This window comes from Dryobates pubescens, chromosome 15 (genome assembly GCF_014839835.1).
Source record: "Dryobates pubescens isolate bDryPub1 chromosome 15, bDryPub1.pri, whole genome shotgun sequence".
In the NCBI taxonomy this organism is placed as follows: Eukaryota; Metazoa; Chordata; class Aves; order Piciformes; family Picidae; genus Dryobates; species Dryobates pubescens.
In genome coordinates, this window is record NC_071626.1 from 25,528,654 (window position 1) to 25,556,061 (window position 27,408).

At 47.7% G+C, this 27,408-nt stretch overlaps 1 protein-coding gene across 1 annotated transcript in view; it reads right to left on the bottom strand.

The window, feature by feature from the left end:
- The window catches only part of CACNA1C (calcium voltage-gated channel subunit alpha1 C), a 669,515-nt gene that overhangs the window by 611,807 nt on the left and 30,300 nt on the right, over positions 1 to 27,408 (bottom strand). The window contains exon 2 of the mRNA XM_054168007.1: positions 2,118 to 2,441. Coding sequence (XP_054023982.1) covers positions 2,118 to 2,441 — 324 coding nt within the window. The remainder of the gene's footprint in view (positions 1 to 2,117; positions 2,442 to 27,408) is intronic.

The window sequence follows — 27,408 nt, forward strand, 5'->3', positions numbered from 1 at the left end:
ATCAAGTGTCACTCTCTGCTCTTTCTCTAAAGACATGTGGTTACTGGGGTGCTGACAAGCAAACCAATTTTCAGCTTCATCCTATTAGTCATCATCTATCATCTTATGCTTAAAGTATCAGAGCTATGCCAGAAGGGATAGAAAGTAGCAAACTTAATCAGGGGGATTAAAAAATTAGCATCTGAAGGGGAAAAGGAACAGGCAAGCAGGTAGTTTAAGGACATCTAAGAATTGACAGGAGCATTTTTAACAAGTTCTTCAGCTGAAAATATGTCAGCAAGACCTAATATACTCATATTCTGTTCTCATCTTTCTAACATCCCACCAGACCTCCCAAGGAACAATATTATCACATTGTCTTAAATGCCATCATTCATTTTTTTATCATATCAAATACTGCCAAGCTCTGTACTGCCTTCCCTCGACGTGCTTATCTATCCCTAACACAATGCTTTTCCTTTTGTATTTACTGCAGAACCCCATTAGCTGACAATTACTGTTCAGGATTAGTCCTGGTTTCTCTCTGGGGAGGCAAGGGAGTTGTATTTGATTTCAGTTTGTGCTTCACAACATATTCAGAATATGGAAGGTGAGGAAGAAGTTCTTCCCGGAAAGAGAGATTGGCCACTGGGATGTGCTGCCCAGGGAGGTGGTGGAGTCACCATCCCTGGAGGTGTTTAGGAAGAGCCTGGATGAGGCACTTGGTGCCATGGTTTAGTTGATTAGTCATGAGGTCTGTGGTGACAGGTTGGACACGATGATCTTTGAGGTCTCTTCCAACCTTGGTGATTCTGTGATTCTGTGTTGGGTGATAGGTTGGACTGGATGATCTCAAAGGTGTTTTCCAACATGCTTAATTCTAGTCTAGTCTAGTCTAGTCTAATCTATTCTATTCTGTTCTCAGTTTTCAGCACGTGCTGATCAGACTTAGGTGGCTAAAGAGGCTCTGCTCCTTCCACCTGACAAAGCCAACAGTCAAACTCTCTGACTTTGCAGGGAAGCAGCACTGAGCCTCACCTGTGATTCTGCATCAGTGGTTATCAAGCAGCATCTGTAACAGCCTGCCTCGTTACACTCCTAGAGCTGGCTCTGTGCTACTTCTCTGCATGTTGCTTGACTGCTTTAACTGTCTTTTTCTTTGCTCCCAGGTCACAAGCAGCTCTTACCACAGGTTAGTGAGCCTCACTAGTTTAGGTGGAATTCCAATGCAATTAACAGCTTGTTTCAGGGTCTTATCACATAATTTTGGGGCTTAGTTTTGTTTTCTTCCTCCTTCTTTTGTCTCATTCTTTTCTCCATACTGTAAAAAGTCTGACTTCATGTCATTAATCAAAGGGCATTTTATTAAACCTCAGAAAACAGAAACAGCACTTGTAAAAATCTTAAGCATCAGTAAAATGAAGAGCTGTGGTTAAGTGCAAGGTACCAGAGCTGTTTAATGGGTGGCACCTCCTTAAGTGCCTGCAACAACAAAATAAGGAAAGCCTGCAGCTACTAGCAGCTCCATGGGGCAGTTCAATTCTGGCCTCACATGTCATGCTTATCTCCCACTCATTTCATCCTGGCCCACATGTTTTTTAAAGAGGAGACCTGAACCCCTAACCTCTATCATTTCAACTTCTAACAGTTTCTTACACAAGGGTATAGCTAAAGCTTCACTCCTAAACAGTCTCAGGCTGCGCCAGGGGAGGTTTAGGCTGGATGTTAGGAGGAAGTTCTATACAGAGAGAGTGATTGGCCATTGGAATGGGCTGCCTGGGGAGGTGGTGGAGTCACCATCACTGGAGGTGTTCAGGAGGAGACTTGATGGGGTGCTTGGTGCCATGGGTTAGGTGATTAGGTGGTGTTGGGTTGGTTGATGGGTTGGACGCGATGATCTTGAAGGTCTCTTCCAACCTGGTCTATTCTATTCTATTCTACTCTAATTCTATTCTATACGTCTTTTGTCGCCCAGCATAAATGCCCTCTCACTGAAGATACCAAAATACATTCAGCTAACTTTACATCCCCAGTGGTGCCTTTCAACCTCACGTCCCGCTTCCCTCACGCTGCCGGCACGGTGCCTGCTGTGCACACCCAGCTGGTTGTTCGCCCTAAACGAGAGGCCCCGAAAGGATATTTCCATTCGACGATGCTGATGCATGCCCTCCGGATGGGATTCTTCAGTGTTAGACACAGCAGCGCCCGGGGAGGACGTGTAGCTGTGGTGGTACCCTGTTTTTTCTGCTTCCCATACTGCTGCCGTTTCCTCTGCGTGGAGCTAGCCGTGGATATTGTTGCGTTGCCAGCAGTCCCCATCAGCTTGGCTTGCCTGGCGGCGTCGATCGCAGCCTGCCAGGACAGAGCTGCCCCTGGCGTAGGGATATGCTCTGGAGCAAGCCCTGCAGCTGCATTGGCATTCATGTTGGCATGAGCTGGACGGGGACTCCCATAGCTGGAACCTGTGAAACGAGAAAGACATTCATTCTGAGAAAAAGAAAGGTTGGGAGGGTTTTAATTCATTATGTTACATGTTGTTAATGATTTTTGCAATTAAAAATTCATTTAAAAAAACCCTAAAAATTCTTTTTTTTTCCCAATTATTTTAATTTCAATTCTTTTTTATTCAATTTTCAATTATTTTTTATTCAATTATTTTTAAAATGATTTTAACTTTAAAAATTAATTTTAAAATCTCCAATTAAAAAGCAATTTTAAAATACAAAATAATTTTAAGAATTTTTTAAGGATTAAAAATTATTTTTAGATGGCAAAAGATTAAAAACTAAAAATTGACATTTCTGAAAAGAAATTTTGGGGAAAAATGATTTTTTAAAATAACAAATTAATTTTAAGAATTAAAAATTATTTTTATAGGGGAAAAGATTAAGAACATAAGATTAAAAAATAAAAATTTAACATTTTAGAAAAAAAATTTTAAAATAATTTTAAGGATTAAAAATTATTTTTAGATGGGAAAAGATTAAAAGCAAAAGATTAAAAACTAAAAATTAACATTTCTGAAAGGAAATTTTGGGGAAAAATGATTTTTAAAAATAACAAATTAATTTTAAGAATTAAAAATTATTTTTATAGGGGAAAAGGTTAAGAACAAAAGATTAAAAAATAAAAAATTAACATTTTAGAAAAAAACGTTGGGGGAAGATAATGTTTAAAAATAAAAAAATAATTTTAAGAATTAAAAATTATTTTTAGATGGGAAAAGATTAAAAACAAAAGATTAAAAACTAAAAAAGTAACATTTTTTAAAAGAAATTTTTGGGGAAAAAAATTTAAATAAAAAATAATTTTTAAAAATAAAAATTAACTTAGACCTTTAATTTTTTTAAAATTAAATTTTTGAAAGAATTAATTTTAAGAAATACAAATAATTTAAAAATACAAATAAATTTGAAAAAATTCAAATTACATTTTGTAAATTAATTTAATTTTTAAAAAAGAAAAATTGGTTAAAACATTAAAAATTACTTTTTAAATGTTACCATTTTAAAATTAAATACATCAAAATAATTCTTAAAATTTATTAAATTTATTTTTAAAAAAACTATTTGAACAAAATTAAAATTAAAATTAAAACATTGAAAATGAATGTTTGAAAAAAGTTAACTAAAAAGCAAAGATTACTTTTAAAATGTTAAATTTTAAAAATTAAAAACATTAATTATTAGAATTTATTAAATTTAATTTTAAAAAAATTTAAAATTACATTTGGGGAAAAAAATTAAATGGAAAAATAATTTAAACCAAAACACAGAAAATAAAAAAACCCCACACCAAACCCACAACATCAGTTTCTGAAGACACTTCTGAAACAGCAGAGAAAGAAAAACAGCGTTTTCAATAATCTTAAGTCTCAGTAAAACCAAGAACTGAGGTTAAGTGCAAGCTACCAGCTCAAGGCCTTCACATGCAAGCTGTGGTACTGTACAATCTTGCATCTTGCAACAGTGTCCCAACAAGACCCAACGCACACAGAGCCCTTAGAAGTGCTTCCCACCAATACCTGCTGATGCACCTGCAGGATGGCCAAGGGCTCAGGTCCAGCCAGCATGGGTTTAGGAAGGGCAGGTCCTGCCTCCCAACCTGATCTCCTTCTATGCCCAGGTGACTGCCTGGTGGATGTGGGGCAGGCTGTGGATGTGGTCTGCCTGGACTTCAGCAAGGCCTTTAGCACCATCCTCCACAGCAAACTCCTGGCCAAGCTGTCAGGCCCTGGCCTGGACAGCAGCTCTCTGAGCTGGGTTAGGAACTGGCTGGAGGCTGAGCCCAGAGAGTGGTGGTGAATGGTGCCACATCCAGCTGGCAGCCAGGCACCAGTGGTGTCCCCCAGGGATCAGTGCTGGGCCCCATCCTCTTTAACATCTTCACTGATGATCTGGATGAGGGGATTGAGTCCATCAGCAATAAATTTGCAGATGACACCAAGCTGGGGGCAGGAGTTGATCTGCTGGAGGGTAGAAGAGCTCTGCAGGGGGACCTTGACAGGCTGGGCAGATGGGCAGAGTCCAAGGGCATGAGATTGAACACATCCAAGTGCCAGGTTCTGCACATTGGCCACAACAACCCCATGCAGTGCTACAGGCTGGGGGCAGAGTGGCTGGAGAGCAGTCAGGCAGAAAGGGACCTGGGGTACTGGGTGACAGCAGCTGAAGATGAGCCAGCAGTGTGCCCAGGTGGCCAATGGCATCCTGGCCTGCATCAGGAACAGTGTGGCCAGCAGGAGCAGGGAGGTCATTCTGCCCCTGTACACTGCATTGGTTAGGCCACACCTTGAGTCCTGTGTCCAGTTCTGGGACTCTCAATTTAAGTAAGAAGGGCATACAATTAGAAACTGGAAGTGAATCTTTAACCTGTAATCAATGCAAGAACACTCACTTTAAAGTGTGTATTAACAGCAATGCTAAAACCTACCAGCCTCAAGTTTTGTGCCCCTTTTTGGGCCCAAACTGAGGGAGTGCATGCTTCTGCCCACTCACAATGACAGAATGTCAGGTGGCACGTGCCTGACATTCAAGGTCTTGGTGGCACAATGAAAGTCACCATAGTTCCATGGTTTCATTAACGACACTGAAGTCACCCCTGTCTCTTCAAATCAGGTTAGCTTCAGTCACTTCAAAACAATGAAGGCAGTGGAACAGCTTCCTCACAAGGAGAGACTGAGGGAGCTGCGGGCTCTGCAGCTTGGAGAGGAGGAGACTAAGGGCTGCCCTCAATCATGCTGATAAGATGTGCGGGGTGAGTGCCCAGAGGCTGGAGCCAGGCTCTGCTGGGGGATGCCCAAGGACAGCACAAGAGGCAGTGGTGGGAGCTGAGGCAGAGGAAATTCCATGGAAATATCAGGAATTTTGTTTTTTCCCTGTGAGGGTGACAGAGCCCTGGCACAGGCTGCCCAGGGGGGTTGTGGAGTCTCCCTCTGTGGATATTCAGAACCCTCCTGGATGTGTTCCTGTGTGATCTGCCCTAGGTGCTCCTGCTCTGGCAGGGGGCTTGGACTGGATGAGCTTTTGAGGCCCCTTCCAACCCCTAACATTGTGTGGTTCTGTGATACCATGAATAACTGTCAATATCTGAGGGCTGGGGGTCAAGAGGGAGGGGACAGGTTCTGCACCCTGTGATAGGACAAGGGGTAACGGCTATAAACGACAGAACATGAGGAGGAACTTCTTTTCCAGGAGGGTCCCAGAGCACTGACAAAAGTTCTCCAGAGGAGGTTTGGAGTCTCCTTCTCTGAAGACTTTCAAGACCCATCTGGATGCTTTCCTGTGCGACCTGTGCTGGATTCTATGGTCCTGCTATGGCAGGGTTATTGGACTCCACGATCTTCAGAGGTCCCTTCCAACCCCTAACATCCTGCGAGCCCATGATTCAAAATGAGTGAATTTTGAAAGTTCAAAACATATTCCCTCACTCTTTGGAGTGCACTTCAACTAAGAACTTGTGAGAGAGAAGTGAATTATGCCACAGGCATTTCACAGAAGAAAGCAATCAGCCATGTTAGAAAAGTGCAACAGGAAAGCTTCACAAAGCCACGACAGCAAGCTTGAATTAGGAAGAGCATCCTGTTTAGATAGGTCCTATACAAGGTTTAAGAGACTGTTTATCTGTTTTGTGACCGTGTGAGTTTGCCCCTGGCCTGTATGTTGCCCAGATGGTCTACAGATCTTACTCCTTCACAGGATATGAAACCAGTTTAGTTTTAAAAGACTGCACACTCAAGGGACTATGTTTCCCCCTACATCTGATCAGCAGAGGCTGTGCTTCAGAACAAAATACATGTGCAAGCAGAAACCCAGTAAAGGAGTTTGATCTCCTTTTACTTCCAAGTAAGCTCCAAGTCTACTGTTGGCTATGTTCTACTTGAAATTGTGGCAGTACACCCAAAACCCCTTCCTCTCCCCACAAAAATCGTGGGGGGTAATTCCTAAATGCACCACACTGATCATTCCTAAAGCCTCTGGGAACTTCCTTCCTTTTGTTAGCGGGGAATATTTGCTGCTTTTGGATTTACCTTTTCCCACATACTGTTCTTAAGCTACTTGCAACCATCCCTATTGTGAAGATATTTCTCAACCAAATACCTTTATGATCGTTACATATAGTCACATGGAGGCAGGGCCAGTTCTGGGCTCCCCAGTTCAAGAGGGACAGGGATCTGCTAGAGAGAGTCCAAGAGAGGGCTACAAGCATTATGAAGGGACTGCAGCACTGCCTGGGGAGGCGAAGTTGAGAGAGAGGGCCCTGGAGCTGTTTAGTCTGCAGAGGAGAAGACTGAGAGGGGATCTGATCAGTGTCAATAAATACCTGAGGGCTGGGGGTCAAGAGGGAGGGGGCAGGCTCTGCTCACTTGTGCCCTGTGATAGAACACGGGGCAATGGATGGAAACTACAGCACAGCAAGTTCCACCTCAACATGAGCAAGAGCTTCTTTATTGTAAAGGTCACAGAGCACTGGGACAGGCTGCCCAGAGAGGTTGTGGCATCTCCTCATATCCAGATGTGTTCCTGTGCAACCTGCACTGGATTCTATGGTCCTGCTCAGGTGGGGGGGTTGGACTCGATCTCCAGGGGTCCCTTCCAACCCCTAACATCCTGTGATGCCTCTACCTAGGAAGATTTTTTAATGCATCTCACTGAACCCCAAGGAAACACATGACAGTCAGATGTTATGGCATTGCCATAAGACTTCCAAGCTGTCACACTTTCAGAGCATAGCAGGGAAATCTAGAGCTTATCTCCGCTCACTGAAAAACCTCCTAGAGGCAAACCAGCCTAAGGAAGCCGGTGAGTAATATGACTCTGGTATGCGAAAGGGAAGGCTGAAAGAAACAAGAAATGGAAAAGAGTTAATTCACATCCCTGGGATTTTGAAGCTGAAGAAAAAGACCTTGCAGAATCGCAGAGGCTAAGCGGATTTCCTTGATGAAGCAGGCAATCAACTGGCAGGCAAAATGAGTTAGATTCCTAAGACGAAGCAAATCGTCCACAGCTCTACTCGTGCCATTCGTATTTATTTTCAGACCAGTTCCAGATGCAGTTTTTCTCTTTAGTGTCTCTTTGACCTCCCTAGCCTGAGGCATGCTAGAAAGAAAAACAAATGGAAAATTACTCTAATTATTCTCCAGCTTTAGCTCTCCTTTAATACTGACCCATCAGAGCAGATAAGCAGGACGTGTGCGCTTCCCAGTAAAAGCAATCCTGCTGATTCATCACCACAGTGTTCTTATCATGCTGACTAGAAAACAAACAGCTCCTGCATCTTAATGAAGACTATTCTGCAATTTGGGAACCTGTCAAGCCTCTTCATTATTATTACTTAATAGCTGGGTTTCACATGAGGATTCCAGTCCCTGCATTTCGACTTTGATGTGCCAGCAAGGTTAAGGATGCAACTGTCGGTGGTGGCTTCATTGCTTTTGCTTCTACCACAAGCACCGGTGCCATAATAAAGTGCTTTGAAATTGATTCTGGGAAACGAGGCAGCAATGCCACATTTGTATTTACAAAAATTACAGCTATTGATTACTGATCAGGATCTGGTTTGTGACGCTCAGAGGCGGCAGACTCTATCTGTGCTAAATAACCAACGGCGCTGACAAACGGCTCGATCTGCAGGCAGCCGAGAGCAAATGAGAGAGTGAAGCTCATGCAGCTTCCCAGCCAACTACAGTCAGGAGCTGACCAAAACATTTTTAAAGCCAGCACAGCCAAAATTTTGCTAAGAACGAAACTCTGCCCTGCAATCTAAGTTGTGGAGCGGTTGGGGTTGGTAGGGACGCGGCAGGTTTCAGCTATGCCTTTAAAATTTTTCACTGATCTTGAAGCAGAAGAGCAGTGAAATGTAAACAGATCACTGTTGGGTGTGAAAAGGAAAACAGAGATCATTCTGAACAACCCCATCGGAGAGACATCTACCATAAGATTGGTTGTACCAAAACAATTCCTCCTTCTCTTCTTGCTTCTTTGCTCGGGAGAGATGCTGACTTGCTTCTGCTTGACCTGGGCTGCATTGCTTTGGCGAAGTCTAACAGCAACTTTCTCTGCTCCTTTTGCCCTTCTTTTTGTACAGCTAGTAGCTTCCCCTGGTCCTTGTGCTGTTTGCTAATTGTAAATCCCTGTAAATATTGCAACTCCTGGATATTTTGTACATATTCCTTGCATTCCATTGTAGATTGTAGTTTTGCCTGTAAATACAGCTTGCATCTGCTTCCAGCTGGGCTGGGCTGGGCTGGAAAAGTTAAATGTTGGGGGGGAATCTTCAACCCACCACAAGGGACCTTAAAGATGGGCTAGTTATAACACCCCTGCCACGAACTTAGTGTTAATTCCTAGGAAGCAGGCAGAATACAGTTAATATTTGTCATAGGTTTAAGAACCATAGAGGTTCTCAGGTCCTCCAGAAGGACCAGATAGTCCAGGGGGTGGACAGCAGAAAGTGTAATCTATGTTACTTCATTCCCATCAGCCTGCACCCCCCTTCACAAACAGGTATTACTGTCTGTGCTGCCTTTTTGCTCCTTCTCTCTGTTCCCAGCACAGTGCAGGGGAGGCCTTCTGTGGCCTTGGCAAAGCTAATTTTTAGCTACGCAATTTGGGCCGAGTGGGGGGGAAGGATCGCTGAAGCTTGGTGTTTGGCCTGGTTGGGAGGAAGGTTTTTGGAAGATGTTGGCCAAGTGAGGTTTTGGTAAGCCCAGGTTGGAGAACTGGGCTGAGGCTGAACATGAATGTGTGCATTTGGTACTTCTGTATATATTTGTGAATAATCTTGCCATTTAAACTTTCCAATTCTATGGAGGATGTGTTATTTTGCTCCTGTGGGGAGAGGTAAACTAGCTCTCTGTCCACTCAAACCAAGACAATATTGAACTTGAGAGGCACTATCCTGTATTTCACCTATGCCACCTATTTCTCTCCCAGCACAAAACTTTGCTGTAAGGTGAGAGGTGCAGTTACTGAGCTTGCTGTGTTCATTTGGCAACGAGGCAGTTCAAACACTCCACTCCATGTCCCCACTACAAATGAAGGATCAGGATGCCTAAATCACTCCATCATATTTGTTAAAATTGTTATTAAGCTGAAAGTTGGCCAGAACTAGAAAAGAGAGATTCAGCCCTCACCCAAATGCAATAAATCACCAAGCACTGTGATAGAATACATAGAATAAACCAGGTTGGAAGAGACCTTCAAGATCATCGTGTCCAACCCATCAACCAATCCAACCCACCTAAACAACTAACCCATGGCACCCAGCACCCCATCAAGTCTTCTCCTGAACACCTCCAATGACGGCAACTCCACCACCTCCCCAGGCAGCCCATTCCAATGGGCAATCACTCTTTCTGTATAGAACTTCTTCCTAACATCAAGCCTCTGATCCCCGAGACTGAATCATAGAACTGTCAGGGTTGGAAGGGACCTCAAGGATCAGCCAGTTCCAACCCCCCTGCCATGGCCAGGGACACCTCACATCACAGCAGGTTGCTCACAGCCACATCCAGCCTGGCTGCAAACACCTCCAGGCAGGAGGCTGCCACCAGCTCCCTGGGCAACCTGTGCCAGTCTCTCACCACCCTCATTGGGAACAACTTCTTCCTAACATCCAATCTGAATCTACCCATTTCAAGTTTTGCTCTATTTCCCCCAGTCCTATCACTCCCTGACACCCTATAAAGTCCTCCCCAGGTTTCTTGTAGCCCCCTTCAGATACTGAAAGGCCAAAAGAAGAGCTTCTTGGAACCTTCTCTTCTCCAGACTGAACAGCCCCAACTCTCTCAGTCTGTCTCCATAGCAAGGCAGCTCCAGCCCTCTGCTCATCCTCATGGCCCTTTTCTAGACATGTTCCAGCACCTCCAGATCTTTCTTGTAACAGGGGCTCCAATTCTATGGTTTTTTTGCCACCTATTAACCATCTCAAAAGCATCATTAAAAGAACATCTAAGCATTCAACAGGAGACATGAGTAAGTTAATGATACAATGGAATTGCAGCTTCTGAGTTTCTGGTCTCCATCTAATTAGCCATGCATTCATTTCAGAATTAATTTGAGCACAAATCCCACTTTCAATGAAAACAGAGCTATGCCAGTGTGGAGTGTCATCCTTTTTTACCCTATCAATTCCAAAACATCACAAACCTAAAAATGTAAACCTTGAACCTGTGTTGCACAACTCTTCTTTTTTTCCCCCCAAAGCAGGGGAGAGATGGGCACAGGAAACAAAAGTGGTTACACCATAATGTTTTGACTGCACACAACACCAAAAGGGCTTAAATCACAATGATAAATAACTCTGATGGAGAGTGACTGCAGGAGCTGGGGATGGTTAGTGGGAAACAGAGGAGGCTGAGGGGAGACCTCCTGGCTCTCTACAGCTACCTGAAAGGAGGTTGTGGAGAGGTTGGTGCTGGTCTCTTCTCCCAGGTAATTAGTGACAGAACAAGAGGGAACAGCCTCAAGCTGCAGCAGGGCAGGGTTAGACTGGGCAGTAGGAAGAATTTGTTCCCAGCAGGAGTGGTCAGGGATTGGAATGTGCTGCCCAGGGAGGTGGTGGAGTCCCTAAGCCTGGATGTGTTTGAAGGTGGTTTGGCTGTGGTGCCTGGGGCTATGGTTTAGGGGTGACCCTTGCAGAGTAGGGCTCTGGGTTGGACTTGGTGACCCTGAGGGGCTTTGCAAACCTGAATGTTTCTGCAATAATGTTTTAACTGCACACAAAAAGGAAATAATCAAAGTGGAAACCTGGGCCTGCTTCTAAGCTGTAATATGTGATATCATTTTTTCCCCCCACTATGTGCTCAAAAGCAGTTGTAAAAGGCTGAAGTGAGACATGCCTAACAAGAAACACAAAGAACAACACACACACACACACACACAAAGAATCAGTGTATGAGATCATCTGTTAATGAGGAGAAGAACATGGAAAACATTGATCCATTAACCAATGGAAAAAAGGAGAGCATTCAATAGCTGACTGCAAGGAGGCTTAAGCAGCTTTGCAGCAATTCAGAGCAAGTGATTAGCACAATGAACTCCCAAACCAAAGCAGGTACCATTGCCAGCCACACCCTAGAACATCAAAGAATATCTGAAACAGTCTAAAAGCTGTTTGCCACTGAATTGCACTCATGGAAGACAGGAGAGATCTTTGAGAGTCCCCAGTTAAAAAAGCAGGAAGGGGGGAAAGGTAAATCCAGTTGAACTTCAGCCTTCAGAACCAAAGGTGGAATAAAGTACAATAAACAAATATCAGCAAGTCCTTGGGAGAACAAGGAGAAAGCCAGCAGTGGATATGGATCTGCTCAGGAATGCCTTATGTCAAAGGCACCAAATACTCCTTCCAGAACTGCGTGACAGAATCCACAGGCAAGATGGAAGCAGTAGGTGCCATTGTCTCCTGACTTATTAACAATGTTATGAGGTCAGAAGAATAGTGAAGAGGTGATTTGGAACAGTCAGCATGGCTGCACCAAGGGCAAATCCTGCCTGACCAACCTGGTGGCCTTCTCTGCACAGGTGACAACATCAATAGCTGAGGGGCAGCAGCTGATGTCATTTACCTGGACCTGAGCAAAGCCTTCGACACTGTCCTGCACCACAGCCTGGTCTCCAGGCTGGTGCCACATGGGTGTGATGGGTGACCACTAGATGGATACAGAACTGGCTTGATGGCTGCACCCAAAGAGTGGCTGCCCATGGGTCCGTGTCCCAGTGGAGGCCAGGGACAAGCAGAGTCCCTCAGGGATCAGTCCTGGGACCAGGCTTGTTCAACATCTGTGTGGGTGCCATGGACAGTGGCACTGAGTGCACCCTCAGCAAGTTTGCTGATGACACCAAGCTGTGTGGTGCAGCAGACAGCTGGAGGGAAGGGATCCATCCAGAGGCACCTGGACAGGCTGCAGAGGTGGGCACAAGCCAACCTCAGGAGGTTCAACAAGACCAAGGGCAGGGTCCTGCAGCTGGGTGGAGGCAATCCCAGGCACAAATCCAGGCTGGGCAGGGACTGGCTGGAAAGCAGCCCTGAGGAGAGAGCCTTGGGGGTGCTGGGGGAGGAGAAGCTCAGCAGGAGCTCTCAGTGTGCACTTGCAGCCCGGAAAGCCAACCAGAGCCTGGGCTGCAGCAAGAGAAGTGTGGCCAGCAGGGTAGGGAGGGGATTCTCCCCCTCTGCTCAGCTCTGCTGAGACCCCACCTGGAGTCCTGCCTCCAGTTCTGGAGCCCCTATGACAAGAGGGATCTGGAGGTGCTGGAAGGTGTCCGGAGAAGGGTCAGAAGGATGAGCAGAGGGCTGGAGCACCTCTCCTGTGAGGACAGACTGAAGGAGTTGGGGCTGTTCAGTCTGGAGAAGAGCAGGCTCCCAGGTGACCTAACTGTGGCCTTCCAGTATCTGAAGGGGGCTACAAGAAGGCTGGGGAGGGACTGCTCAGGATCTCACAGTATCACAGTATCACAGTATCACAGTAACTAAGGTTGGAAGAGACCCCAAGGATCATCAAGTCCAACCTGTCCCAACAGACCTCACAACTAGATCATAGCACCAAGCGCCACGTCCAGTCTCCCCTTGAACACCTCCAGGGACGGCGACTCCACCACCTCCCTGGGCAGCCCATTCCAATGACGAATGACTCGCTCAGTGAAGAACTTTTTCCTCACCTCGAGTCTAAACCTCCCCTGACACAACTTGAGACTGTGTCCCCTTGTTCTGGTGCTGGTTGCCTGGGAGAAGAGACCAACCCCCACCTGGCTACAACCACCCTTCAGGTAGTTGTAGAGGGCAATGAGGTCGCCTCTGATCCTTCTCTTCTCCAGGCTAAACAATCCCAGCTCCCTCAGCCTCTCCTCACAGGGCTGTGCTCAAGGCCTCTCCCCAGCCTTGTTGCCCTTCTCTGGACACGTTCAAGTGTCTCGATGTCCTTCCTAAACTGAGGGGCCCAGAACTGGACACAGTACTCAAGGTGTGGCCTAACCAATGCAGAGTACAGGGGCACAATGACCTCCCTGCTCCTGCTGGCCACACTATTCCTAATACAGACCAGGATGCCATTGGCCTTCTTGGCCACCTGGGCACACTGCTGGCTCATGTTTAGGCGGGTGTCAATCAGCACCCCCAGGTCCCTCTCTGTTTGGCAGCTCTCAGCCACTCTGACCCCAGCCTGTAGCTCTGCATGGGGTTGCTGTGGCCAAAGTGCAGCACCCGGCACTTAGACTTATTAAATGCCATCCCATTGGACTCTGCCCATCTGTCCAGTCGGTCAAGGTCCCTCTGCAGAGCCTTTCTACCCTCTAACTGACTAACATCTGTTCCCAACTTGGTGTCATCTGCAAACTTGCTGATGACTGACTCAACCCCCTCATCCAGATCATCAATGAAGATGTTAAAGAGGATGGGGCCCAGCACTGATCCCTGGGGGACACCACTGGTGACTGGCCGCCAGCCAACCTTAGTGATACTGAATCTACTGAAATGTGGCACCATTCACCACCACTCTCTGGGCTCGGCCCTCCAGCCAGTTCCTAACCCAGCACAGAGTGTTGTGGTCCAAACCACGAGCTGACAGCTTAGCCAGCAGTTTGCTGTGGGGGACGGTGTCAAAGGCCTTGCTGAAGTCCAGATAGACTACATCCACAGGCCTCCCCACATCCACCAGACGGGTCACCTGATCATAGAAGGAGATCAGGTTGGAGAGGCAGGACCTGCCCTTCCTAAATCCATGTTGGCTGGACCTGAGCCCTTGGCCATCCTTCAGGTGCGCAGTTATTGCCGCCAGGATAATCTGCTCCATCACTTTCCCTGGCACTGAGGTCAGGCTGACTGGTCTGTAGTTTCCAGGTTCCTCCATCCGTCCCTTCTTGTGGATGGGGACCACATTGGCCAGTTTCCAGTCATCTGGGACCTCTCCAGTGAGCCAGGACTGGAGGAAAATGATGGAGAGCGGCTTGGCCAGCTCATCTGCCAGCTCTCTCAGCACCCTAGGATGGATCCCATCCGGTCCCATGGACTTATGAGTGTCCAAGTGGCTCAGCAGGTCCCGGACTAATTCCTCATGGATTTCTGGGGCATTACACTGCTCCCCGACCCTATTACCCAGCTCAGGAGGCCACTCATCCTGGACTCCTACCTTGCTGTTAAACATTGAGGCAAAGAAGGCGTTCAGGACCTCAGCCTTTTCCTCATCTTTGGTCACCATGTTCCCCTCCAGGTCCAGTAAGGAGTGGAGGTTCTTCTTGCCCTTCTTTTTAGCATTGATATATTTGTAAAATTGCTTTTTATTATCTTTCACAGAGGTGGCCAGCTTCAGTTCCAACTGGGCCTTTGCCTCTCTAATTTTATTCCTACATAGTCTAACCACTTCCTTAAACATACCTCGAGAAGCCTTCCCCTCCTTCCAAAGGTGATACAGCCTCTTTTTTTCCCTTAAATCCTTCAGGAGCTGCTTGTCCATCCAGGCCGGTCGCCTTCCCCGCCGGCTCATCTTTCGGCACATGGGGACCGCCAGTTCCTGTGCCTTCAAGAGCTCCTGCTTGAAGCAGCTCCAACCCTCCTGGACCCCTCGGTTCATGAGGGTTGGTACCCAGGGAACTTTACAAATAAGTTTCTTAAAGAGGCTGAAGTTTGCCCTCCGGAAGTCCAAGGTGAAGGTTCTGTTGGTGCTTCTCCCTATCTCCCTGCATATTGAAAACTTCACTATCTCGTGGTCACTGCACCCTAGGCAGCCTCCCACGGTCACATCTCCCACTAGCCCTTCCCTATTGGAGAGCAGCAGGTCAAGCAAAGCCTGTCCCCTGCTAGGCTCGCTTAACAGCTGCGTCAGGAAGCAATCCTCTATCCGCTCCAGGAATCTTCTGGGCTGCCTTCTCTCTGCTGAATTAAGTTCCCAGCAGATATCCGGCAGGTTGAAGTCCCCCACGAGGACAAGATCTGATGATCTTGAAACAGCCTCCAGTTGTTTATAGAATAATTCATCAGCCTCCTCATTCTGGTTGGGTGGTCTATAACAGACTCCAACCAGGATGTCAGATTTGTTGGGCTGCCCTCTGATTTTAACCCACAGGCTCTCAATTCCCTCATCTTCCACCTCGAGTTCTGAGGCAGAAAGTGTCTCCCTAATATACAAAGCCACCCCTCCTCCTCTCCTCCCTCGCCTATCCTTCCTAAAGAGCCTGTAGCCCCCCAGTGTAGCACTCCAATTGTGCCTGTTGTCCCACCATGTTTCTGAGATGGCAACTATATCATAGTTGCCCTGGTGGATTAGGACCTCCAGCTCATCTTGCTTATTGCCTAGGCTGCGTGCATTGGTGTACATGCACTGCAGCTGGGCTCCTGAGCTCTCAATTGACCCTACCTTGTGCTCTACTCTTACCTCTGCAGAGGGACCGATGTCTTCACCCACCCCCTTCAGACCTAGTTTAAAGCCCTCCTAATGAGTCCTGCCAACTCTAGTGCTAGGACTCTCTTGCCCCTTCTAGATAAATGCACCCCATCAGGACCCAGGAGGTCGGGTGCCGTAAAAGTAGCCCCATGATCAAAGAAACCAAAGTTCTTCCGCTGGCACCATTCCCTGAGCCACTTGTTGATCACTCAGGGAGTGATAGGACTAGGGGGGATGGAATGAAGCTGGAGGTGGGGAGATTCAGGCTGGAGGTGAGGAGGAAGTTCTTCCCCATGAGAGTGGTGAAGCCCTGGGATGGGTTGTCCAGGGAGGTGATTGGGGCCCTATCCCTGGAGGTGTTTGCAGCCAGGCTGGATGAGGCTCTGGCCAGGCTGACCTAGTGTGAGGTGTCCCTGCCCATTGGAACTGGGTGATTCTTGTGGTCCCTTCCAACCCTGACTGATACTGTGATACTATGATGATGTGAGGGATAGAGGAGCAAGGAAAAACAATGCTGTAACGTGAGCACCAAACCGGTGGATGCCGGAGAGCAGTTATCGTTGGAACAATGTGTGAACAGGAGGAGGGGGCACACAAAGGGATGCCAGTGCCTGCCCTGGATGGATCCAAGTCTGCTCATGTTTCACTGATGATCTGGCTGTTGGGATAATGGTGAGTAGTGGTATTAAATGAACAGGTAACTCCGAAGCTGGGAGGTAAAGCAAATACACAGAAGGACAGGATCTGAATCCAAAATGAACTTCATGAATTTCAGAAAAGGTCTTAAAAACAGAAGGGAGTTCAGCAGGGAGAAATACAAAGTATTTAAGCAAAGTGAATCATCTGCCCAAATCATTTTCAGAAGAGCCTTGGGGGTTATAGCAGAGCCCCAACAGAGCACAAGCTGAGAGCATCACTCTGCCTTCTTCCCACAAAATGCAGTACATGAATGAGTCTACACAACACTGCAAGGACTCCTTCTCCTCAAGGCAGCTTTGGCAGGGCTGCAGCTGAAATGCAGTGAGCAGCTCCAGGTTCTGCACTTCAGGAAAGATGTGGCTGCATTCAGACTGCCCAGAACAGAGCAAGAAGACCTAGAAAAGATGACTGATGAGGCAGTCTCCAAAATGGGAATGCCAGAACTTGGCCTGCTGCTCCAGAGGATGTGAGGGAGAGGAGGACACGGTGAAGAGTCTTGTGTGTGTGCATATATTTACACAACTATCTCAAAGCATCTATTTCTAGATATGTGCACAGGTTTCATGTCAAATAATTCAAAGGGAATATCCATCACCATACTCACTGTGAATAAGGAGAAGGGATGATTTTTGCAGTAAAACAAACCAACCAACCAACCAACCTCAGGCTGTACTTTGGGAACAAACACTTTCTAACCACAAGGATAATGAAGTACACCTAATGATGGGCTGGTGGCAGTACCTTCTGCAGTGGCCTTTTGGACCAGGCCAGAAAAACACCTCTCCAAAATGACATGAACAAAGCAAGAATTGAAGTGAGAAGTAGTTTTCTTTTGTTGGGCTAAAGCAAGAGTGACCTGAAGGGAAGGCCTCGGCACACAAAGCTCATGTGTTTAGCTCCATCATTTGATCTGACCAAGAGACCCCTCTGGGTAAACCCTGCTTCACTCAAACCTTTAGATAACCACAGCTAGGTCAGCACATGGTAAGACTCCAAGGTGCCTGCTCATCGCCCTGCAGGGGGCAAGGAGAGGACACTCAGTCCAACTGACCTGGAACTCAAAGCTGATTTGGCAGAACCCCCAATATCATTCTTCATTTCCAGCTGGGTTGAAGAAATGTAAAGCCATAGTCAGCACCAGGGAGAAGGTTGTCCAAGAAATGGTCAATGCTGCTTGTTTCAGGGCAAGGTCTTGCTCACAGGACAGCTGGTGGTAAGAGGGAAGGGCCTAAGAAAGACATCAGTCTGCTCACATGAGTAGAGAGGAGGCCACAAAGGTGGTCCAAGTGCTGGAGCACCCTCTCCTGTGGGGACAGGCTTTGAGAGTTGGGGCTGTTCAGCCTGGAGATGAGAAAGATCCAATGAGACCATAGAGCAGCCTCCTAGTACCTGCAGAGGGCTACAGGAGAGATGCCACAGCCTGTCCTCGTAGCGGAGCTGCTCCAACCCCCTGGTAATTTTCATGGCCTTCCTCTGGACCTGCTCCATCAGGCCCATGTCCTTCCTGCACTGAGGGCTCCAGAGCTGGACACACTACTCCAGGTGAGCTTCTTTGCCACAGTTGAGAGTCAACACTTCTAAAACTCTAAACAAAAAAATGCTATTCAAGAACCATGCTCCATTTGCAACTCAGTCATAGCTTTCCCTTAGGTCTCCCTTCCAAACAGCTACCTGCCATTAACAGAAGAAGATGCCATGAGCAAACAGCAATGTCAGCAAACAAGGCCATGTCAATACAGAGAGCAAGTGCACCAGCTCCTCTTACTTCAAGCACAGAAAGTCTCCCAGTTAACCATTCACACTTGACAATTAGCTATGGACACCATGTGACAAATCAGCTTAACTTTGCCAACACTCTTTCCATTTTGAACTTTCTGAGAGACTTTCATCCTCTACTGGTAGAACATGCAGCATAATGGATGCTGGGCACAAGAAGAATGCAAGCAATTCCCTGTCAGCAGGGGACTAAGTCATGGGACAACTCTTCCCTTTGAAATTACCACATACACACTTCTCCCCCTGCAAACCCCACCTCCTCTCAGGGTATGTTAGACTCATTGCTTCCTGGTAAGATCTTTCCTCCATATGCAGTACCTGAGACAGGCAGCCAGGATATAAATTACAGAATCACAGAATCAGCCAGGTTGGAAGAGACCTCCAAGATCCCCAAGTCCAAGTGATCACCCAACCCTAACTCATCAACCAGACCGTGGCTCTAAGTGCCTCATCCAGGCTTTGCTTAAGCACCTCCAGGGATGCTGACCCCACCCCCCACTTCCACCACCACCCATTCCAACAGCCAACCTCTCTGTCTGTGAAGAGCTTTTTCCTGAGATCAAGCCTAAACTTCCCCCTGCACAGCTTGAGACTGTGTCCTCTTGTTCTGCTGCTGGGTGCCTGGGAGACCAACCCCCACCTGGCTACAACCTCCCTTCAGGTAGTCATAGAGAGCAATGAGGTCTCCCCTGAGCCTCCTCTTCTCCAGGCTGAGCAACCCCAGCTCCCTCAGCCTCTCCTCACAGGGCTGTGCTCCAGACCAAACTGTAACATTTCCCTGACTTTTATGTTTAAAAATGCAGTCAATGAACACACGTTCAGGTGGTTAGGGTGGGGTTGTGTGTCTTGGGGTGGTGCATTTGGGTTGTGGTGGGGGGTTTGTAACAAAAGACATGACCCTGTACCTGTAGTAAAAGCAAATCACATTCTTTTTTCCTGACAGCTTTGGGTTTTTACAGCTCTGACTACAGCAACACAAAGGACAGAATCCTCCCTGTCTCTCCCCTTTCTAATTAGCAAGTTGTAAGCTATCATCTAAGATTTCATCACCTAAGTGTTCCTTCTTCCACTTCTCCAGGTTTGGAATGGAATGGAATGGAATGGAATGGAATGGAATGGAATGGAATGGAATGGAATGGAATGGAATGGAATGGAATAGAATAGAATAGAATAGAATAGAATAGAATAGAATAGAATAGACCAGGTTGGAAGAGACCTTCAAGATCATTGAGTCCAACCTATCATCCAACACCATCTAATCAACTAAACCATGGCACCAAGCATCCTGTCAAGCCTTGCCCTTAGCTTTCCATTCCCAAACCCAACAGGACAAAGCATCTGTCTGCTCTGACTCCTTCACCAAAACAGGCAGCTTGAGACATCCTGCTCACAAGAAGCTAGAAAGTCACAAGTGTGCAAACCCCCTGCAATCACCACCAACAATAAACATCCATCTAGCTTCTGATTTCCTCTTCTAACTATGGGTTCAAGAGGACTTAGGAAGGTCAGATCTCCTTCCCAGAGAGGAAAAAGAGGAGGAAGCATGGAGCCTGCTAAATGTTAAGCCCCAAGGCAAGTGCCTCATATGAAAAGTCTGAAAATTGGTGTAAGGTATCAGGAGAGGAAGAGAAATCTCTAATACAACTCAAGTGACCTACAAATTCTGTGCTGGAGACACTCCAGAGGAGGGCAAGGAAGCTGGGAAGAGCCTGGAGAAGGATGGAGAGTGACTGAAGGAGCTGGGGATGGTTAGTGGGAAACAGAGGAGGCTGAGGGGAGACCTCCTGGCTCTCTACAGCTCCCTGCAAGGAGGTTGTGGAGAGGTTGGTGCTGGTCTCTTCTCCCAGGTAATTAGTGACAGAACAAGAGGGAACAGCCTCAAGCTGCAGCAGGGCAGGGTTAGACTGGGCAGTAGGAAGAATTTGTTCCCAGCAGGAGTGGTCAGGGATTGGAATGTGCTGCCCAGGGAAGTGGTGGAGTCCCCAAGCCTGGCTGTGTTTGAAGGTGGTTTGGCTGTGCTGCTTGGGGCTATGGTTTAGGGGTGACCCTTGTAGAGCAGGGCTCTGGGTTGGACTTGGTGATCCTGAGGCTCTTTTCCAACCTGAATGTTTCTGTGGTTCTGCAATTATCAGGCTTGGGTGGGAGGGTGTTAAGAACCAAATTCCCCTTGAAATTTACAGGCACTTCCATTTTCTTGTGGCTTCTGAGCTACAAGAAAAGCACAGAGAAACCCACAGAGAGTCCTTAGGGTTTCCTGAGACTCGTTTCTGGTGGCACCTAGATTAAGCTCTCAAAAACCAGAGATCACTTTCCTCTCCTTCAGCCATAGCTCACTGAAACATCAAGAATAAAAACACATAAAACTCAAGAACAAGAATCAAGGACTAGAGACAAAGATCCTTTTTACTAATAACAGTGTTTGTACTCATCTCACATAAGCCTGAGAGAGGCCAGATCCCCATGCATGGGAAGGGATGGCTAGCAAGAGCTTTGCCAGAAATGTGAGTTCTGCTGGGGTAATCCAGTCTCCAACAGAACACAGAGGCATTTCTAACACCCAATGACTTACAAAGACCAAAGCTCCTCACTTGAGGCAACTACTACAGCAGCACACCTCGTGGCATCGTGCATTGAAACAGCCTGGAAAGCATTGAAGGGTACTGACAGTATAAAACTTTTGCAGCAGTGTGCATAAACTTCATGGTGACATTCTCAGAGCAATAACCTGCTGCTTGGACCAGGCACAGATCCTCACACTGAAGCACCAAGAAAAAGCTTGGAGAAGGCTCTGGGGAGACCTAATAGCAACCTTCCAGTACCTGTAGGGGGCTATAAGCAGGATGGAGAGAGACTGTTTGCAAAGGCCTGCAGGGACAGGACCAGGGGCAGTGGCTTCAAACTAGAGCAGGGCAGATTGAGATTGGATGTGAGGAACAAGTTCTGCACCATGAGGGTGGTGGAGCACTGGAACAGGTTGCCCAGGGAGGTGGCTGGGGCCCCATCCCTGGAGATATTCAAGGTGAGGCTGGACAGGGCTCTGAGCTCTGTGAGCCTGCTCTGGCAGCATTCTGTGATTCTGTGCATCCTGCTCTAGTGAAGGCTGTCCCTGCTGAGTGCAGAGGGAGTTGGCCTGGATGAGCTCTGGAGGTCCCTTCCAACCCAGCCCATTCGGTGAAACTATTTCTTTTTGCATGATTCATCTCTATTTCTGTTACCACTCTTAAGGATCCTGGGATCAAGCACATTTTAGGTAAAATCTGCTTGACTTCAGTGAAGTTCCTCTGGAGACTGAATGTCATTCAATGTATTGGATTCTTCTGACAAACTTGTCAGATTAACTGCTCCTCATTTCCTTCTTGGTGGGTGTTTACTCTTCACTTAGTGAATCCAAATAGAACTTCTTTACAGATATGGCACTCTTACAGGTTTAAAACAATCTTTGCTGGATTAGACAGCCTTCAGCTTCTTTGTCTGAGAGGGCAGAGTGGCCACAGCTTGAGTCCTGTGTCCAGTTCTGGGGCCCTCAGTTTAGGAAGGAGGTTGAGATGCTGGAAGGTGTCCAGAGAAGGGCAACAAAGCTGGGGAGGGGTCTGGAGCACAGCCCTGTGAGGAGAGGCTGAGGGAGCTGGGGTTGCTTAGCCTGGAGAGGAGGAGACTCAGGGGAGACCTTCTTGCTCTCTACAACTACCTGAAGGGAGGTTGTAGCAGGGTGGGGGTTGGCCTCTTCTCCCAGGCAAGCAGCACTAGAACAAGAGGACACAGTCTCAAGCTGTGCCAGGGGAGGTTTAGGTTGGCTGTTAGGAAGAAGTTCTATACAGAGAGAGTGATTGCCCATTGGAATGGGCTGCCTGGGGAGGTGGTGGAGTCACCATCACTGGAGGTGTTCAGGAGGAGACTTGATGGGGTGCTTGGTGCCATGGGTTAGTTGTTTAGGTGGTGTTGGATTGGTTGATGGGTTGGACACGATGATCTTGAAGGTCTCTTCCATCCTGGTTTATTCTATGTAATTCTATGCAAAATAAATCACCAGACTGGGTCAGAAGGTAGAAAGAGGAATTGGCCATTGGGATGTGCTGCCCAGGGAGGTGGTGGAGGCCCCATCCCTGGAGGTGTTCAAAAAGGCTTGGATGTGGCACTTGGAGCCATGGTTTAGTTTTCAGGAGGTGCTGGGTGACAGGTTGGACTGGATGATCTCTGAGATCTTTCCCAACCTTGTTGATTCGATGATAAATCAATACACAAACCCGTGACTGTGATTTGCCTCACCCCACCCAAACCACTCCCAATCCCCTCCCTCTGCAGCCCCTGCAGACGATCATTGCTCCCCCTCTGAAGACAGATGTCTGAAAGACAAGTGAGAAACCACTTGCTGGAAGTGCCAATCTATCTTCAGATTGCTTCTGGATAACCCAAAACCTAAGCTGAACTGCACAGCAGATCTGAGTGGATTCCAGGAGCTGCAATGATTCCCACTTCTGTGTGGGGAGTACATACAAGCCTGTGTGCTTGGGCTCAGGGTACAGAGCAACTCTGCAGCTGCTTTTGGCTGAAAAATGTGGCAAAATGTAGAAAATCAGCAGAAATGCACAGTATTTCAGTCACCCAAACCCTGCACTTTCAGTGATCCCTCATCCTGACAAAAAAGTAATCACAATCCTTCCACAACTCATAGTATGCTCAGTCCAGAAATAGCAGTCTGCTCCCAGCCTCATCAGGTAGATGATGACTAAAAAGCACAAAGAGATCTCTGGAGAGGTCTGTGCCTGAGAGTTTCAGTGAAGACAGCCACACAAACAAACCAGGAAACCCAAACAAAACACCCTTTAGCACCCAGCCTGAAATGAGATCAGCCCTGCTAACAACACACAGTGCCAATGCTTAGAGGCTGAGGTTTGCTTGCTTCCTCTTGTTGCTTATGGGGTGCACAAATCCAGGCAGCTGGCAGAGCTTTTTGCAAAGACCTTAGAAAGTGTCTAAAAGGACAATACCTATCTAATATTCCTATACAAGCCATAAGCCAGTCCTTCCTCTTACAGAATAGAATAGAATAGACCAGGTGGAAAAGACCTCAGAGATCATCCAGTCCAACCTATCACCCAGCACCATCTAATCAACTAAACCATGGCACCAAGTGCCTCATCCAGTCCCCTCTTAAACACCTCCAGTGATGGTGACTCCACCACCTCCCTGGGCAGGACATCCCAATGGCCAATCTCTCTTGCTGGGAAGAATTTCTTCCTAACATCCAGTCTGAACCTCCTCTGGCACAGCTTGAGACTGTGTCCTCTTGTTCTGCTGCTGCTTGCCTGGGAGAAGAGACCAACCCCCACCTGGCTACAACCTCCCTTCAGGGAGTTGTAGAAGGCAGTAAGGTTTCCCCTGAGCCTCCTCTTCTCCAGGCTAAGCAACCCCAGCTCCCTCAGCCTCTCCTCACAGGGCTGTGCTCCAGACCCCTCCCCAGCTTTGTTGCCCTTCTCTGGACACCTTCCAGCATCTCAACATCTTTCCTAAACTGAGGAACCCAGAACTGGACACAGGACTCAAGGTGTGGCCTAACCAGTGCTGAGCACAGGGCACAATGACTTCCCTGCTCCTGCTGGCCACACCGTTCCTGATGCAGGCCAGGATGCCATTGGCCTTCTCGGCCACCTGGGCACACTGCAGGCTCATGTTCAGCTACTGTCAACCACTACCCCCAGGTCCCTTTCTGCCTGGCTGCTCTCCAGCCACACCAGGGAGCCATTCATTCATGTTACCATAAAACAGTTTAGGTTCAATGGCACCTCTGAAGCCCGTTTGTCCCACACCCTTCTACCTTTTCTTCAAAGACATTCAAAGTGGTCAAAAGTCATCAGCCTCTCTCAGTACCATTCTTTGCACCACTAATACTATCTCTGAGTCTGGGGTAAGGGTGCAGGAACTGACCACAGCAGGCACCCAGTTCAAAGGTCCTGGGCATACAACCAAGGTAACTGAAGTATTTAACATTCTCCTATTACATTATACTGTTAGAAAACCAGAGAATCATTGAATAATCTGGGGTGGAAGGGACCTCCACAGATCATCTAGTCCAACCCCCTCTGCAGTCAGCAAGGACATCCTCAACTAGATTAGTTTGCACAGAACCACAGAATGTTAGGGGCTGCCAGGGACCTTGAAAGATCACCCAGTCCAACCCCCTTGCCAGAGCAGGATCACCTATACCAGAACAGAGCCTAAAGCTCTGTCCAGTCTCACCTTGAATATCTCCAGGGATGAGGCCCCAGCCACCTCCCTGGGCAACCTGTTCCAATGTACCCTCATCATGAAAAGCCTGTTCCTAACATCCAATCTCAATCTGCTCTTCTCTAGTTTGCAGCCACTGCCTCTGGTTCTGTCCCTGCAGGCCTTTGCAAACACTCTCTCCATCCAGTACCTGAAGAGCCCTGAAGGCTGCTATTAGGTCTCCCCAGAGCCTTCTCTTCTCCAGGCTGAACACCCCCAGCTCCCTCAGCCTGTCCTCGTGGCAGAGCTGCTCCAACCCCCCTGATCATTTCCACGTCCCTCCTCTGGACCCTCTCCATCATCTGCAAGTTGCACCTCAAGCATTCACACACAACAGAGTCACCTCAAATCTGCTGCTTTTCAGAAAGGCAAAACTTCACATTTATGCTAAGCTGCATTTATGCCATCCTAGAGTCTTCCACCAACCTAAGATTTACTCCCTTCTTGAAATGCAGGCACTTTCAGAGCAGAAGTTGTTTCAAGTATCAAAACTGACTACAATTGCAGCCTTTACTCTTACTGTTCCAAACCCCACATTCTTTCTGGGTTTAAAAATGTGATTCCCCCCCCACCCTTGCTGCTTAGAGTAAAACCAACAGAACCCTGAAGAGACAAACAACAAACCAACCAACCAACAACACAAAAAGGCAGCTGAAGAGGAAACTTTGGAAACAGGCTGTACAAAAAGTTCTGCTGAATCCCAAGCAAAGTGAAAGCAGGTAAGTGTGGGGGCTCTCCTGATTTCAGCCTTTCTCATCATGTTCCCTTATTTCTGAAGAAATGTAGACAAAGTAAAAGTACTGCAAGAGGAGGCCTCTCTGTAACTCTGGCAACATGAAGATGCTAGAAGGAGAGCGTGCAAAAAATGCCAACGTTTAAACTGAGGGAAGGAAAACAAAATGCTGCCTCAGGCCTGCCCTTCTGTTTCCTTTCACTGGCAGGACCTCAAGAGGATGCTCTGCAAAGCAAGCAGAAAGGAGCCCTTGCAAACCTCCACTAAGACAACCCCACAGCAAACTGCTAACTGCAGGAATATCAACCATCCATTGCTCCTTGTCCTGGCACAAGTGAGCAGAGGCTGTCCCTGTCCCTTCCTTCCTGACCCCCAGCCCTCAGCTATTGATAGACATTGATCAGATCCCCTCTCAGTCTTCTCTCCAGACTAAACAGCCCCAGGGCTCTCAGCCTCTCCTCCCCAGGCAGTGCTGCAGTCCCTTCAGCATCCTTGCAGCCCTCCCTGGGACTCTCTCTAGCAGATCCCTGTCCCTCCTGAACTGGGGAGCCCAGAGCTGAAGAAAAGAGAATATTCAAGCTGTGAGCCATGCTATGCAACAAGGGAACACAGGGCCTTGTTTCAACTGCAGCCTGAGAGCAAAAGGCAATTTGGAACAAAAACACCACAACACACCACCACTTTTCCCAAACTAGATATTGGTGATCCAGAGGCACTGCAGCACGTTGGGAATGGTGCAGCACCCAGGTGGTGTCTGGTGAGCTGTGGCATCCCCCAGGGATCAGTACTGGGCCCAGTTCCATTCCACACTGATGCCTTGGACAAGGGGATCAAGTCGACTGTTCATAAACTGGTGGATGACACTGAGCTGGGGGGCTGTGTGGATCTGCTGGAAGGTAGGAAGACACTTCAGAGAGCCCTGGCCAGGCTGGGTGGATAAAACCAAGGGCATGAGGCTGAACAATGCCAAGGACTGGCTCCTACACTTTGGCCACAGTAAGCCCACACAGGCTACAGACTGGGGGATGAGTGGATGGAGAGCAGCCTGGCAGAGAGGGACCTGGCAGTGCTGGGTGACAGCAGCTGAACAGGAGCCAGCAGTGTGCCCAGGGGGCAGGGAAGGCCAATGGCAGCTTGGCTTGGATCAGGAATAGTGTGGCCAGCAGCACTAGGGATGGAATTCTGCCCCTGTGCTCAGCACTGCTGAGGCCTCACCTCCAGCACTGTGTGCAGCTCTGGGCCCTCGCTGCAGGAAAGATCTTGAAGGGCTGCAGCAGGTCCAGAGGAGAGCAACCAGCCTGGGGAAGGGACTGGAGGGCAAGGCTGAGGAGGAGAGGCTGAGGGAGCTGGGGGTGTTCAGCCTGGAGGAGAGGAGGCTCAGGGGGGACCTCCTCACACTCTACAAGTACCTGAAGGGAAGCTGTAGTCAGGTGGGGGTCAGGTTCTCCTCCCAGGCAGCTTGTGCCAAGAGGAGAGGGCATGGCCTGAAGCTGTGCCAGGGGAGGTTTAGGTTGGATGTTAGGAAGCACTTGCTGATGGGAAGGGGAAATAGAGACTGGAATGGACTGCCCAGGGAGGTGGTGGAGTCGCTGTCCCAGGAGGTGTTTAAGGCCAGACTGGATGTGGCACTCAGTGCCATGGCCTGGTTGGTGTGGTGGGGTTGGGTCCTAGGCTGGGCTTGATGAGCTCAGAGCTCTGTTCCAGCCTCAGTAATTCTGTGGTAAATAGATTTTTGAGTGATATTTTTGTAGTCACTTTGCATGGAAGAAGATAATTTTCCTGAGCTGTTTGGTGTCTAAAGCCACATCTTCTGTCTCTATCATGCAGACTTCTCTCTAATTTCTCCTTTTTTGTTGTTATTTAGTAGTATCTTCCTGAAGAATGTCCCAAGTCTAAATATTAAGCATGTGTAATACACAGATACAAACCAAGCACTCAACTTGTTCTGCTTGGTAAGAGCATTTCTAAACTAAACAAGGCACTAAAGCAGCAGATTGTGATTGCAGCCAAAGAAAGGGAGGAATGACAATAAAAGGTGGGAATAATTAGCAAAAGACAACCTGTGTCAGCACCTGTACAAGAA